The sequence below is a fragment of the Penicillium chermesinum genome, assembly GCF_028974085.1.
Source record: "Penicillium chermesinum strain IBT 19713 chromosome Unknown utg000003l:1.0-5111272.0:1.0-5115320.0, whole genome shotgun sequence".
In the NCBI taxonomy this organism is placed as follows: Eukaryota; Fungi; Ascomycota; class Eurotiomycetes; order Eurotiales; family Aspergillaceae; genus Penicillium; species Penicillium chermesinum.
Window position 1 is genome coordinate 1,508,150 of NW_026695313.1, and position 13,236 is coordinate 1,521,385.

Genomic DNA, 13,236 nt, shown 5'->3' on the forward strand with positions numbered 1-13,236 from the left:
AGAATATCAAAGTGGGTCCGAATCCAAAGGACCAAAAATAAATTACAGAGTGTTTTAGACGTCTGGAATACAATAATACAGTACATCATTGCCCGTCTTGTCATATTCCCTCACAAAAAATTATTTCCCTAGGTGTGCGGTTCAACCCCTGCAACAATCAAATTTATTTATTTTCAGTATTCTCCTTCCAGTATTTCTTGCATGATCACCAGTTTGACCTCCTTTCCGCCCACTTTTGCTTTGTGATACCACTCGGGTGACTCTGCTCGATCTCGTTACAGCCTCTCGTCACAGTATAGTACCTATCCACTACATGTAATAACCTTGTAAAAGTTAGCTTTGGTACCTAGTAACCCGAAACTCAATGTCTTCTATGTGCGAGTCTCGCTACTAGAGTATCTGAGCTTCACATCCTTGTAAAAACCATTCTACATCCAGCTTCCCAAGGTCTATAGAGCTTTCTCCGCACGGTTGATCCGCAGTGGGTCGGTGGAGCGCCGATGCGGGGAAATGGGGATCATGAATGGTTCATCCTCTTTGGATACATTGGATCTGTCTTCGAGAAACCAAGCATTCCATTGGTGTATCTGGCTGCATTCGGAGATTCCTCTTCTCCACAACGGATGGGTGCAGCACCACCTGATGATCCAGAATGAAAGAGACGACACGGATAATTGCTTGGCCTGGCTTATTCCCGGCCCAGAAGGGACAGTGGCCCATTCTAGGAGCTTCTAGTGTTCAGAACTTAGCCGTAGACCTTATATATAGACCTCCTGTGTCACCTATCCCATCATAAGCTAACAGGGCTTGACCAACCTGTGGGCCAGGCAAGGGGCAAAATCGGAATGCAATGAAGAGGTCGCCCCGTAGGGGCTGGGACGGGGATTTGTCATGACAGCCGCTCTAACCCGCAAGAAATGATCAAATGTGTGCTAGCCCTACTCCCCATCGTTGTGGCTTTCGCAAAAGTAGGCTAGTGGGCTCGTAGGCGGGTGAAAAGCAGAAGCTCATGCGCTAGGTTGTTAGGAAGGAGCCCAACCCTGCTGGTTCCGCATATCCCGGGGAAAAAAGCTCCAGGCTTGGCATGCCAGAGACCTACAAAAGGAACTGCCGCTTCTCAATTCCGTCATGATTCATGTCTCTCGGCTCTGGAAGTGGAGTCGCCGCTGCGCTAACCGTGGTTCTGCGCTTCTTGATATCATCAAAGTACCATCAGCAGGAGTAGACCTCCGTTGAAGACTTTTGACCTGAAAAGCTGTTCTTGCAGTCTCGGCAATCTTGACATTCCACTTCCCAGTATCCGGAAAAGCCCCCCACCCTGTATCCCACGATCATGCAACCCCTTCATTTTGTGAAGATAGTCGTTGCCCGGCTCGGTTGAGTTGCTATAACTGGCCCCAGGTATCGCAAATCCCTGCCCTTGTCAGTGCCTCTCTGCCTGGGAGGGGAGGGGAGGCTATTCAGCTTCCTGCGCTCTTTCTGCTTGTGCTTTCTCACTTTTCCGCTGTTGTCCGCTGTTGTCCAAAGTTCCCGTCTTTCTTTCTTTCACCATAGGATGCTCTGAGCACTGGAGCTTTCCCTGGAGCATCCTGTGTTGATTCACATAGGTCAATAGTTGCGCACATTCTGCCACTTGCCTCTCGGCAGGATACTTTTCGCCTTCACAGGATGATGCAAAAGATCCCAAGCAGCCTGGTTGCTGTATCGCAAGTCCCATATCCTGGAAATTTGAAAGGAACAGAGTTAGTGGGAAAGGATTCTATCCAAAAATTATGGAAAGGTATGCCTTAGAACAAAGGAGATGTGCACTGCAGCTTAACATGAACTCATAGCATTCTCGACTTCACGCCAGGCAAGCAAAGATGGAAAGGATTGCAGGCTTGAAAGTCTTTTCTGGCGTATTCTGGGGACCGAGAAGCTGGTCCAACAGATTAACGTTCAAGGCTTGGACCAACTGATCACACGGATCATATCCAACGAACCTTTACAGCCAGTAGGGTTACTGAAGGTAGGTCTAATTGATAACGTGACTACGCTTAATACCCCACAATTATCATGAGTTCGTCGCTAAGCAGTCAACAGGCTTCTCCACAACCTATCCCTGCCACTCAGCCTACATCAGACCCCATCGATCAGGTGCCAAAAACCATCCATCCCATTCTCAAAAAGCCAAACACAGTTCCTGTTGAGCCTTACCACAAGTCTGCACGCTTGCTGCTCGAAAAGCCAGACGGAGAAAAGATAACCTTAGGCCCTTCGAACTCACCACCTCCAGATATCGTGACCACTCAGCCCAAGGAGAGCCCCCCATCAAGACAAGCACCCAAGCGTGCACAAACTGCAGGTCCCCGCACAACCAAGGGGTTCCGTCGCCGCCCATTATTCAACCGCCGTAAATCATCTCAATCATCTTTCCTGAAGACACCGACGCGGGAGAGAAGGGAAAGCATAGAAAACGTGAAGAAACGAGAAATCCCAGACGGCCACATAGAAGCAATGGACCAATCCACATCCAAAAATAACCCCGAGGATCTTGTCATTCTCAACCCTGCAGATTCCTTCGATCCCTTCTTTGACGCGGATGATGGAATCAACGATGGACTTGGCCCAGAGATCACCCCTCCTCATCCCCAACCTCCAGCTTCCCTGCCCTCAGGCCGTGCCACCTCCTGGACAGAAAGCGAAATTGACCCTCTGGCCGTTAAGCTAACCATCCCAATCCGAGCCAAGCCCAAAAATCCCCTGACACCAACTGAGCCGACCTTAGCAACTGCAAGTTCTACCACCCAGGTACCAGGATCTCCCCCTGTGCACTCCATGTCTGCGAAGACCGATCCCGTCATTTCTCCGGGAATAGAAACGGTTAGTGCCGGACCCAGCCAGGATTCCAAGCTCCAAACTGAAACCCAGGATCCCAGTACATCTAACCCCAAGGACACGCCACCCACGCCTCAACCCGTAACCCCCCTGGACCATGATCTCGCACCGTGGCCTCATTTGCGACGTGTCCCCATGCCACAGAAAATGCTGGACACTCTGGTCGAGATCTTCAGCAACCCCGTCCCTGTGGAACGCATCAAACTTCCCGACGCACCGCTGCACCTGGTTTCGAACGCAGGTCCGCCTCGCGTGCCAGCGGGCTACCTTGAGTCCTGGATGCTCCAGGGCCCAGATTCGACAGCGCACCCGCAGCCATCGAATACGCCGTTAGTGCAGCCCGGTTTCCGGTCTCGATTCGCGCGGGAGATGGAGAAAGCGCGCCTTGAAGAGGAAGAGCCGACGCCGGAGTCCGAATTGCGCTTTGCTGCTATTCAGAAGGAACTAGAAGGGCAGGAGGAGGCTTCCGCAACAGCTTCTGAACAAGACCAGAATGCTCCTTTTGCTCAGAGAGAGCCGTTATTTCTGACTGACGATATGCTTTCTCGGTCTGATCCTTCGCATACGGATTCTTTTCTTGAAGCAATCATGAACGGGGTCCCTAAGTGATGGACGATCCTTGATTGTGGCAAGCTGGGGGGCAGGGACGTCCACCTTTTCGGAAAAGGGGCCTTAGATCATTCGGGATCACCGCTTGCTATCTACAAGTGCTGTGACATTTTTCATCCATGAGAGCGGGTATTTTACTCTATGACTACCGACAGCCTTGTCTGAGACTCATTTCTCCGTATTACTTAGCCGATATACTTCTTACCCCCTCATATCAAGTACAAACTCAGTCTTAGAAGAATACAAATCAGACCGAGTATTTTAGGAAGCTTGCAGATGAAGATAGAAAAGAACAGTTTTACATGGTGGTACTTGCTAGGAGCCTCTGATAAATGCGCTAACACCAACACCATATCAAAACGAAACCAAAAAAAAAAAAGAGAGAGAGAGAGAAACAGAGAGATAAACATCCAGTAGCTAAGCAAGCAGTGCCAACTTACCCTCTCTCCCCTCCGAACCGCAAGATGGTACACGAAGGTAAAAGCCTCAAGCAATCTTGACCCGCAAGATCCTGAAACCTCACACCTTTTCGAAATCAGGCACAGGGGCGGCACGTCGGCTCTTCAACCAGCTCATCAACACCAACGCCGCGGTAAACACCCACAAAATAAGATTCGTCAAATCAAACCAGACAGCATGGCGCATTCGAGTAATCTTACTCGCATCACCAAGGCTACTCGTATCCGAAGTGTTGTCCGAACCACGCTTACTCTTCGAGTCCTCATCCGGATAGACGCCGATATACATGCGGCCGAAGATGCCAAACAGCACCAGCCACAGAATGCAGAGCACGAACTCCCAGGCGAACTGGGGCATCTTGAGCTTGGGGCTCGCGAAGGTGCTCGTGCGGGACATGCAGAAGGGCAAGATCAGGTGCGCGGCTGAGGTCACGGAGGCGAAGAAGCTGACGATCAGCGCGAAGACCCATTTTGCGTGCCAGGTGTGCTTGTCCTCGTGGTCGTGGCGGACGTCGGTGCCGTAGAGGCCCATGACGGTAAGAGCGAGGACGAATTGCACGAAGCGGATGAAGGTGGTCAACATGCCCATTTTGTTGCTGCGCTTGGGTGGAGCGCTTTCGAACTGGGTATCTGTGCCCGGGACGAAGCCCGGGGGGGTACTCCTGCATGGGGTATTGCTGGGGCGGAGGGTACTGGTAGTTGGGGTATTGGGCCTGTTGGTTTTGGGCCTTACGGTCGGAGATCTTCTGGATGCCAAACTTGGCGATTTTGATGGCGGCGAACATCTTGACGGTTGTTTATCGGGAGATTATCAATGAATGGTTTGATATGGTTTCCAAGGTTGAGAAGGGGACCAGGTGGATAAGGATCCAGAGAGTGAGGATCTATGTCGAGGACCAGGTGATGAAGAAGCAGACGCACAGCGTGGGGAGTTCTTCAGGAAAATATATAGAGGGCTAGGGTCTGAATTGACCAGCGAAGTCGTGAATGCAATGTGCAAGTTGTTCCAGAGAATGTGGATCTGGTCGCCCGGGCCAGAATTTGCGAAGCTAGAGCGTGAATGATAGAAGCTTTAATGGGGGATATTCAGGTCATCAGCCAGGATGACTTAAATTTGCGTGAATGAATAAGCTTTGTTGAAAGAGATCGCGTGAATGTAGAAGAACGGAAAAGAAAAATGAAACCCCGTTTAAGCTGGCGGAGACAAAAGAAAGTCGTTGCTGGTTTCAGTAAGGAGTAAGAGGGTATGATTGTTTTATAGAAGAGAAAGCAGAACTACCAAGGAGCCCTACAGACAAAAATACAATGAGGTCTGTTTCTGCTTTGGGCCGTTCTGGCCTAACATGAAACTCAGGATTTCATTCTGACTATTGGCGTTGCCCAGGCTGGCGGCTCTAGCAAGAATCTCCACCACGTCAATCCTTGACTAGTGGCCAGCTGCCAGTAGTTGGGGAATAACGCAGGGACTTGAAACAGCTGGCTACTTCTGCAAGACAGAAATAGGCTCATCTGCTAAAATCGGCAACGACTATTAAGAGAGCTTGAGCGGAGTAGGCGCTTCGGGTCGCGCGCGCCAAAGTCAGGATGATCGAAGGTTTCAGCGCAACTATGAACGGGAGGCTGACAGCCAATCATTCCTATCAGCCTAAGTTTATTGGCTAGACCAGAAGAAGGAAGTTTGGTTCGAGCTGCTATTGGCCAGCGGAGAAGCCTAATAATAGAGGCGTCCAGAACAAAGACTCTCCCCGCATCTGACTGTCACTTGGAAGAGTCGAACTTCCGTTAACGACCTCCTTCTCCGGCATATCGCATGTTTCATAATGGGATACGATCTACGGCATAGCACTTGTGAGCTGGAATATGCACATTGCCGTAATTGGCTCACGGACATTAAAATTACACCATCACGAAAAAAAAAAGACTTAGTCGACCCCGATGCTTGCCAGCCCATGCAATGCTTGAGAGGGGAATTTCCATAATGCAGTCGTGACAGCAGATTCAGAACATCGAAATCATCAAATAATGGCCGAAACGCCGTCCCATGAAACTATCAATAACCAGAATGCAACGTAAAAGAAAGGGGGCCACAGAATGCTCTACAGATGGGGTGGTCAGGCCGGCCGACTTGCCCCAGCATCTGCGGAGCCCTTAACGTTGGTTCCTGGGAACACCTTTGGATTACCCGGGGGTGGGAGGGACGGCTTCAGCGAGGTTGGCGAAGGAGGCTTAGACACCGGGGTCTCAGGCTCCTCCTCATATTCGTGGTACTCATCCTCGTGAAGCCCAGACCCCGTTGCGGAAGAATGGTCGACAGAGGCGCGGTCGTAGCCTCCGTGGGGAGCACCTCTTGAGTTCTTCGGGGCCTTCTTGGTCTTACGGCCCTTCATCTTAGCCTTCTCCAAGAGTCGCTTCTTCTCTGCCAGTCGCTTTCGTTCCTTTCGATCTTTGATCTCGTATTGGCGTATCAAAGCTTCTGGGGGATGGCCGAAGATGCTTTCGTATTCGCAAAACTCGCAGATCCAGATATCTTCCAAATTGGGAGGGTGATGGATGTTGGTGTACTGCTGTTGGATTTTGCGCTGACGAGCAGCCATCGCATAGACGGTGGCTGGTGACCGTTTCTTCTTACGAGTCGAAGGAGCTTGATCTCCTTCCGCTGGAGGTTGGGAGCCTGGAGGTCCGTTTGGAGCTATGCTAGGACTTGTTTGTGTGCCTTGGGCAGAGAAGCCTCGGGGATTGTGAGACGCGGGAGCAAGCGGTGACGTCGGAGACCGGTTGGGAACGGAGTAAGGAATTCGCTGCATGGCCATCCCTTTCGATGAATCGGACTCGCATGTGAAGGTAAACTGCGTCTTGGTGGGGGTGGTGTTCTCTTGGTCCAGAAGACTGACATTGCTTAGACCACGAGTGGGAGGAGAGAGGGAAGCGGCGTTGGCGATCGCAGTGGATATGATGCCCTGGTCAGAAGGCTCGCCTTCGGAATGATAACCGTCAGTACCAAACACAAAATCTTCATCTTCCCGGCGTGGTGGCTGGGGAGAACTACCTGAAGGGCCGGGAGACGACATCAAGCCATCTCGCCGGGTTGGAGTGCGAGCAGTCATCCACGCATTTTGGGCGTTTGCAGACAGTGGAGTTCGACTGGAGGTGCTTCGAGGAATGAAACGACCCAGTCGACCCCTGCCCGACCCCGAGATCCCACTGGTGACGGGAGATCCTGGATTCCCAGTTCCGTGGAGTGTTCCGGTATCCATTCCTTCGCTCGGTGCTGCAGAGGGCTCGCGTGAGTTGGACAAGCCCATGTTTGCAAACTCTGGCGATAATGTTGAGTGGTGCCCACCTAGGTTACCTGGGGTGGGGATTTTCCGTTTCTTCTTGTTATTGGTGTTTTCAAAAGCGTCGTATCCGTCGGGTCCAGCGGGGGTTTGGGGGGACGGTCTCTACTGCCACCAGGGTGATGCGTGCTAGGCACCGGTGACGCCGAAGTCCGGAATCCAGCACTTCGACGGACCACTGCTGGACCGTCCTCGTCTCCGCTCTCCAGCTCTAGCGCTTGATCAAAGGCATGGTGAGGGTCAGCTTCTGGCGTCAATTCTTGTCGTTCCGCCTCAAGGTTCTGCTGCACATAAACCTTGGAGTCGTTCACAGCTTCGTCCGAATCGCCAGAGACACCGTAGAAGATTTGGGATGCGGGCGGGGTGGGTGGGTAAAGGATGGTGTCGGCCGCGTCGGTGGAGAGGCGAGAGCGGAGGGTTCGTTTTGGCAGAGGACGAATCAAACGATCGGGGTAAATGGGAGACGGTGTGTCAGGGGCCGAGTTGAACGTCCCATCTACACATTTTTACAAAACCACGTCAGTAACTGAGTAACCAACAGGCTTTTCTCCGCATCGTCAAGCCATGACGGTCCAACCAAGTTGGACACGGATATCCTTTATATGAGCAAGACATACTCAGGGCAGCAGTCATGATGCTGATTCTCGATACTCGGCCTCAACCACAACCAAAGTCTGTGGAGGTGAGGCAAGCTAGCCCGATTTCCTCTCTTCCTTGTAGTCCCCCTCCACCGATATTGTTACGAGCCAGCGGGACAGGAGATCAGATCAAGATGTTCGGGGAGGAGCGATGATTGTGGGAATAGAGACCTGTGAAGACCACGTCAGCCAGGTTTGAAGGGATAAGATGGGATCAAGGCCCTGATGACCCTAGCAGGAGCTGAAGAACACAGGACATCTATCCTCGTGCTTCGGCATTCACACGGAGAGGAATATGAGAGCATACCCACAATCAAAAGATATTGATCAGCCCTGGCCGAGTCTGGGACAGGGCGTGCGGGGGAGAATTTATATAGATCTGCCGGCTCTCACAATGGAAGCCGATTCGAGCCACAAAAACAAGGTACGGAGAATCAACGATGATGCGGAGGGGTGATGTGAAGCGAAAGACCAGCGAGTCACGGGAATTCGGGATCGCTCTGTGCACTAACCCTATTAGGAAGGCCTGGGGCACCTAACCGGCCGTGGGGGAAGGCGGCATTACGCATCATACGCTTGCAGAAGGGTACCTTGGCGCTATAGTCAGAGAATACTGATTTCTAGGATTGCACGTTAAATCGGTATGCATGAACGGACATCCTTCTGTCACTTATATGGCCCAAGTCTACTACACGAATACTCAGCAGTTCATTAGCAGTGAAGGCTTCGTCTGAATTATTCGCCAGTTGCCGAGCTGTGATACCTGCCTGCGATAGTACCAACACGTCACGCGAGAAATAGCTTAATCAGAGTTGTGCTTGTTCGTCAACTGTGAAGCTTCAGAGGTAGCATACGAGCTTGTTCTCGTGAGGAAGTGTTTGGTATGGTCTCTAGGCTACGTGTTGATATCTAGCAGTATAGTCCTCGGCCCTTCGCCCACGCTCCCTGTACGGCTCATCAATCGAGCGACTACCACGACACCATGGTGATGAGAAGATGGCACAAAAGACACTGGCAAGAGACATACAATACGGGAGTACGTAATTCGCCCATAGTAACTCGTTATCAGCTAGATGCAAAGCAATTATCATGTTACTGCCCTTACTAGAAAGTGCGCTTGTAGCGGGCTGCCTTGCTGGTATACAGCTTTAATACGCATTTTCAACCGAAGGCATTCCGCCTTCGGTTTTCATTCGCTGGATTTGCATAAGGAACCTACATGGAAAACGTGTCTGTGCCCCCTCTATAAGTCAACTTCGAAAGCTTCGAAGGGCCTAGTAGAGCCTGGTCGAGCCCATGTGGAGTGACCAGATCTTCAAGGGTTTCTGGTACGGCACATAGCTAGCCAGTAAAGGATCAAAGTGGTCAGAGCTGTACCTGCATAGACTGCAGCCAGGTAGCTCCCCTTTCTGAGCGCCTTGCGTACGATCGAAACACCGCTGAAGCTCAACTCTCTGCCAATCATCTGTTGTAATATCCAAGCAATGACTTGTAATCCTTGTGGTGAACCTGAGGTTGACGGCGCTTGCATTGAAGCAATTGTCCTGCTCCAGAAAAGGAAGGTACTTGACAGGCAGAACATACCAAACGCTTCAAGGCCAGAGCCAAGGATGGGTCTCATTCATCCAAGACCCGCAATGCTCAAGCAGAGTGTTACCAATCCTGGCAAGGCGACGCGAATTTGCTTCAATTTGCGTTATCCTCCGCGGAATCCATTTGTGCGGCCGTCCATGAGATCCCTTCAAGCTCATGGCATCTTCTCGAAGCGCGCGTTCGACTATCGATGATCGGAGGAGGATTAATGACATGATAAAAAGGCAAGAATGCAACAGGCGACGTCGTGCCAGGAACCTTTGAATCTCTGATCTTGCCGGGCGGGTTGAAGCGAAATGGGGGGCGCAGGAATGAGGAGTCACTGAGACAGAAAAGGACATTCTGCCGCGCACGTCAGCATCAAATCTGGAATCAATCAACGCAAGAATTGCCCAGGGAAGCAAATTAGCAGCCAACAGCCTTGGAAATCGCAAAGCGACAGCAGCCAGGAGGGGGAAACACGGAAGGGAGGTACCACAGGGCTGTACCACAGGGCTCGCGCGTCGAGAGGCGTCGAGAGCGGGGAAGGACGGGCGAAAGTGGTTTTGGAGTCCCGTTCCGGCACTTTTCCTCCTTCTCTTTCTCTCTGCAACCCCCGCCAATCTTGCTTCTCCTTGTCAGACTATGTAGTCTTCGGGCTCTATTATGAGCCTCGTGACGCCGTGCTACAGATTCCACTACAAATTGCAATTGTTCTCTCCTCTTTGTCCCCGCCAGGAGCTGGCAATCGCGCGCAAGAGCTCCTTCGCAGCCTTCCACCAGGCTGTTGCTTGCCTCGGGGCTAAGCACCCACCCTTCTCTTTCATAAAATTACCTTCAATCTTGGTGATTATAAACGAGAATTATATTTAGTTCGAATTTCCCCTCTTCCGAGACGCACCGCCATCATGTCCCCTCGTCGCTCCTCCAGAGCTCGCACCACCCAACCCTCCCCAGCCCTCCTCCAACACACAAACTCCTCCAACTCCTCCAACTCGTCAAATCGAGAGAGAAGCACTCGGTCGAACCATAAAAATCCTTCTCCTCAAGGATCCTCCGCTCATCGCTCGCAATCCATCGAAGACACCGAGAATGGCTCGAGGGCCGAACTCCCACAAACGCGCCAGCGTCAGCGCAACCGTGGCGATGATGAAGAGCTCCCTCGCGAGGAGGATGAAGACGGTATCGACGAAGATGACGAGGAGGAAGTGACAAGGTGTCTCTGCGGGCAGCAGGACTATCCAGGTCTGCCCGCTTCTCGTCGCGAAGCTCTCGGTCGCACCCTTATCAAGCCTGAGTCTGGGCACCCACCCACAGATTCTTCTGATATGATCCCCGATGACATCGGCAGTATGTTCATTCAGTGCGATCTATGCAAAGTGTGGCAGCATGGCGGTTGTGTGGGCATCATGGATGAAGAGAACAGCCCCGATGAATATTTCTGCGAAGAGTGCCGAAAGGATTTGCACAAGATCCGAGATGAGATCAATGGGTACGTTCCGGAAACTTTTTTTTTTTTTCTGTCCCGTTTTGCCCTCGTCTCGTGCCAGAATAGTCGTGTACATCTCACTACTCGATGGTCGGAAATCTTCGCTCAGTCCTGTGGCAACACCGGGCGACAAGCAGTCGAGGCGACGCGACCAACTCAAGCCCCCTCCCCTGATCTTTGGCCAATGAACCTCCTCACTCCCGGGATTTCTTCGACTTCGCAGTCTTTCTCAGTTAATCAGTCATGCTAACGACCGCAAAGCTCGCGATCCTCTACCTACCTACCCGTTGCGCCGCCCGCGGCCCCGTCACCCGCGCCCTCCTCCCCCGCCTCCTCACGCGAGACCTCCCGACGCTCCAGGGATCCCAAATTGAGGAATAGTGAAGGTGCCTCAAATCCCAAGCGGCGGTCGACTATGAACAGTCGGGATGCTGCTTACGATGAAGAAGAACTTATTCGACGAGCAATTGAGGAAAGCAAGGAGGACACAAAGAGTATCCCTGATGATACGGCTCCCCAGCGAGCCAAACGCAGTCGGAGCGGAAGCGAAACGTATGTTTTCCAGGTTCAAAATTTGTAAGCTGAGCACAGGTTCGCTGACAAGTTACTCTCCAGGAACAGACAAGGTTCGAAGCGTCCACGGACCACTTCCCCATCCCCGCAGCCACGTCGAAGCACAGCAATCCGGCGTCGCAACCGCCCTCCGATGACGAGCACAAGCAAAAACCCGCCTTCAATGGCACTCGGAGGCAAAGGACTGCTTCTCGAGGTCAGCGAGATAAGGAGACTTCCGCTCCTATCACGAAGGATAACAATGAGGTCGAACCCGACGCCCCGGAGGCGACTCGGGCTCGTCAAAAGGAGCGAACAAACCGACGTAAAGGAGAAGGTGAGTTCTAAGAAGGTCTTGTAGACTTCTACGTTTTTTGCTAATTTACTGGATCCTAGAATCGGAAAATGAAGGGGCATCTCCGACGAAGCCTGCACCAAGCGAACCCGAACCAGTGCAAGCGAGCCCTAACACTCCCACTCCTCAAGAGACAACACCGGCTCGGCCCTCCACGCGCAAATCTGGTCGACCTCCAGCCCGCCGCGGGCGCGTGGGCCGGAACCAATATACCAAAGACCGGGATGCCAATGGCACGGGGACCGAGTCCCCCCGCCGAGGCCAGTCCCATGATATTGGCGGAGACTCGCCCAGGGTTGGATATATTGGAGTGAACGGCACACACGTTAACGGAGACTCAACCACTCGACCAAGCAAACCACGGCACATGCACCCGCAGCGTACAACCATGAACGAGATGAAGCGACGAGTAGCTGGAATTCTAGAGTTCATCTCACGCATGCAGATTGAGATGGCTGCAGCCAGCGAAAATTCATCCACGCCGACGGACAGCAATGGAGATCGGGCCCACGGCTTGCTGCTGAAGAACATGGTTGACCAGATCGACCAAGCCGTGAATTCGGCCGCCAGCGATGGCGGGGAATCCGCACCCACCTCCGTGTCCATGGAGAATGGTGATACTCAAGCGAAAGACTTCAAGGACTTGAGTAGCGTTGAAATGATGGATGTGCTCACCCGCCATTTGCTCAAGTGGCAGCAGGAGTATGGCAAGTTCGGTGAACGGTAGCTTTTTGCTGAGTCTTGCTGAGTCTTACCAGCTCTCGTTCTCCTTCCTCTGTTCTCTCCATCATACGTGCCCGTGTTACGTGCACATGCATCCTTTGCTTCGCCAATATTGTTGGTGCTTCTCCATTCGATACCCCTGTTTCAGATCTACTGCCGGTGGCTGTTGTAAATTAGAACCTCTCTGCGTCTCCCTCGGCGTTGTGGTGATGCTTTTCTTTCCCCTTTCTTGCTTTGCTCTTTGTTATATGTCTTCCCTACTCATGTCATACTCAACTGGCGTCATGACCATCTTATTGGTACCGGAGAGCAACGGCGATCATGGCTAATTTTTTCTTTTTTCTTTTTTCTTTTATGCCATACGAATTCTTTGTTTCTCGAATCTCCCCTATGCGCGATTAATCACGGATCTATATGGCTTATATGGCTCCAAGGTTTCCGGAATGTTTTCGACAGCTTTTGCCCTGGGCGCTCTTTGTTCCAGACTGGCGTTTGGGATATTGGTTTACATACATTGCTTTATTGCTGTATTCAATATCATTTCTATTCGACATCCATTCTTGATCTCTATACCCGGGACCTCCCTGTCCGGAAGAAGAATAGCGGGTGGGTGTTGGCAATGGACGAT

At 51.9% G+C, this 13,236-nt stretch overlaps 4 protein-coding genes across 4 annotated transcripts; 2 read left to right on the plus strand and 2 right to left on the minus strand.

Moving 5' to 3' along the window:
• Positions 1-1,668: 1,668 nt before the first annotated feature.
• N7468_003462 (uncharacterized protein) lies at positions 1,669-3,486 on the plus strand (the record flags this gene model as incomplete). The annotated part of the gene is made up of 3 exons (XM_058472759.1): positions 1,669-1,780; positions 1,833-2,008; positions 2,083-3,486. The coding sequence occupies 3 exons, from the start codon at positions 1,669-1,671 to the stop codon at positions 3,484-3,486; spliced, it is 1,692 nt and encodes a 563-aa protein (XP_058331762.1).
• Positions 3,487-4,005: 519 nt separating this feature from the next.
• N7468_003463 (MARVEL domain-containing protein) lies at positions 4,006-4,729 on the minus strand (the record flags this gene model as incomplete). The annotated part of the gene is given in 2 exon segments (XM_058472760.1): positions 4,006-4,574; positions 4,588-4,729. The coding sequence occupies 2 exon segments, from the start codon at positions 4,727-4,729 to the stop codon at positions 4,006-4,008; spliced, it is 711 nt and encodes a 236-aa protein (XP_058331763.1).
• A 1,326-nt stretch (positions 4,730-6,055) lies between these two features.
• On the minus strand, positions 6,056-7,912 carry N7468_003464 (uncharacterized protein; the record flags this gene model as incomplete). The annotated part of the gene is made up of 3 exons (XM_058472761.1): positions 6,056-7,384; positions 7,417-7,775; positions 7,897-7,912. The coding sequence occupies 3 exons, from the start codon at positions 7,910-7,912 to the stop codon at positions 6,056-6,058; spliced, it is 1,704 nt and encodes a 567-aa protein (XP_058331764.1).
• A 2,485-nt stretch (positions 7,913-10,397) lies between these two features.
• On the plus strand, positions 10,398-12,612 carry N7468_003465 (uncharacterized protein; the record flags this gene model as incomplete). The annotated part of the gene is made up of 4 exons (XM_058472762.1): positions 10,398-10,981; positions 11,240-11,543; positions 11,594-11,867; positions 11,927-12,612. The coding sequence occupies 4 exons, from the start codon at positions 10,398-10,400 to the stop codon at positions 12,610-12,612; spliced, it is 1,848 nt and encodes a 615-aa protein (XP_058331765.1).
• Positions 12,613-13,236: the final 624 nt, after the last annotated feature.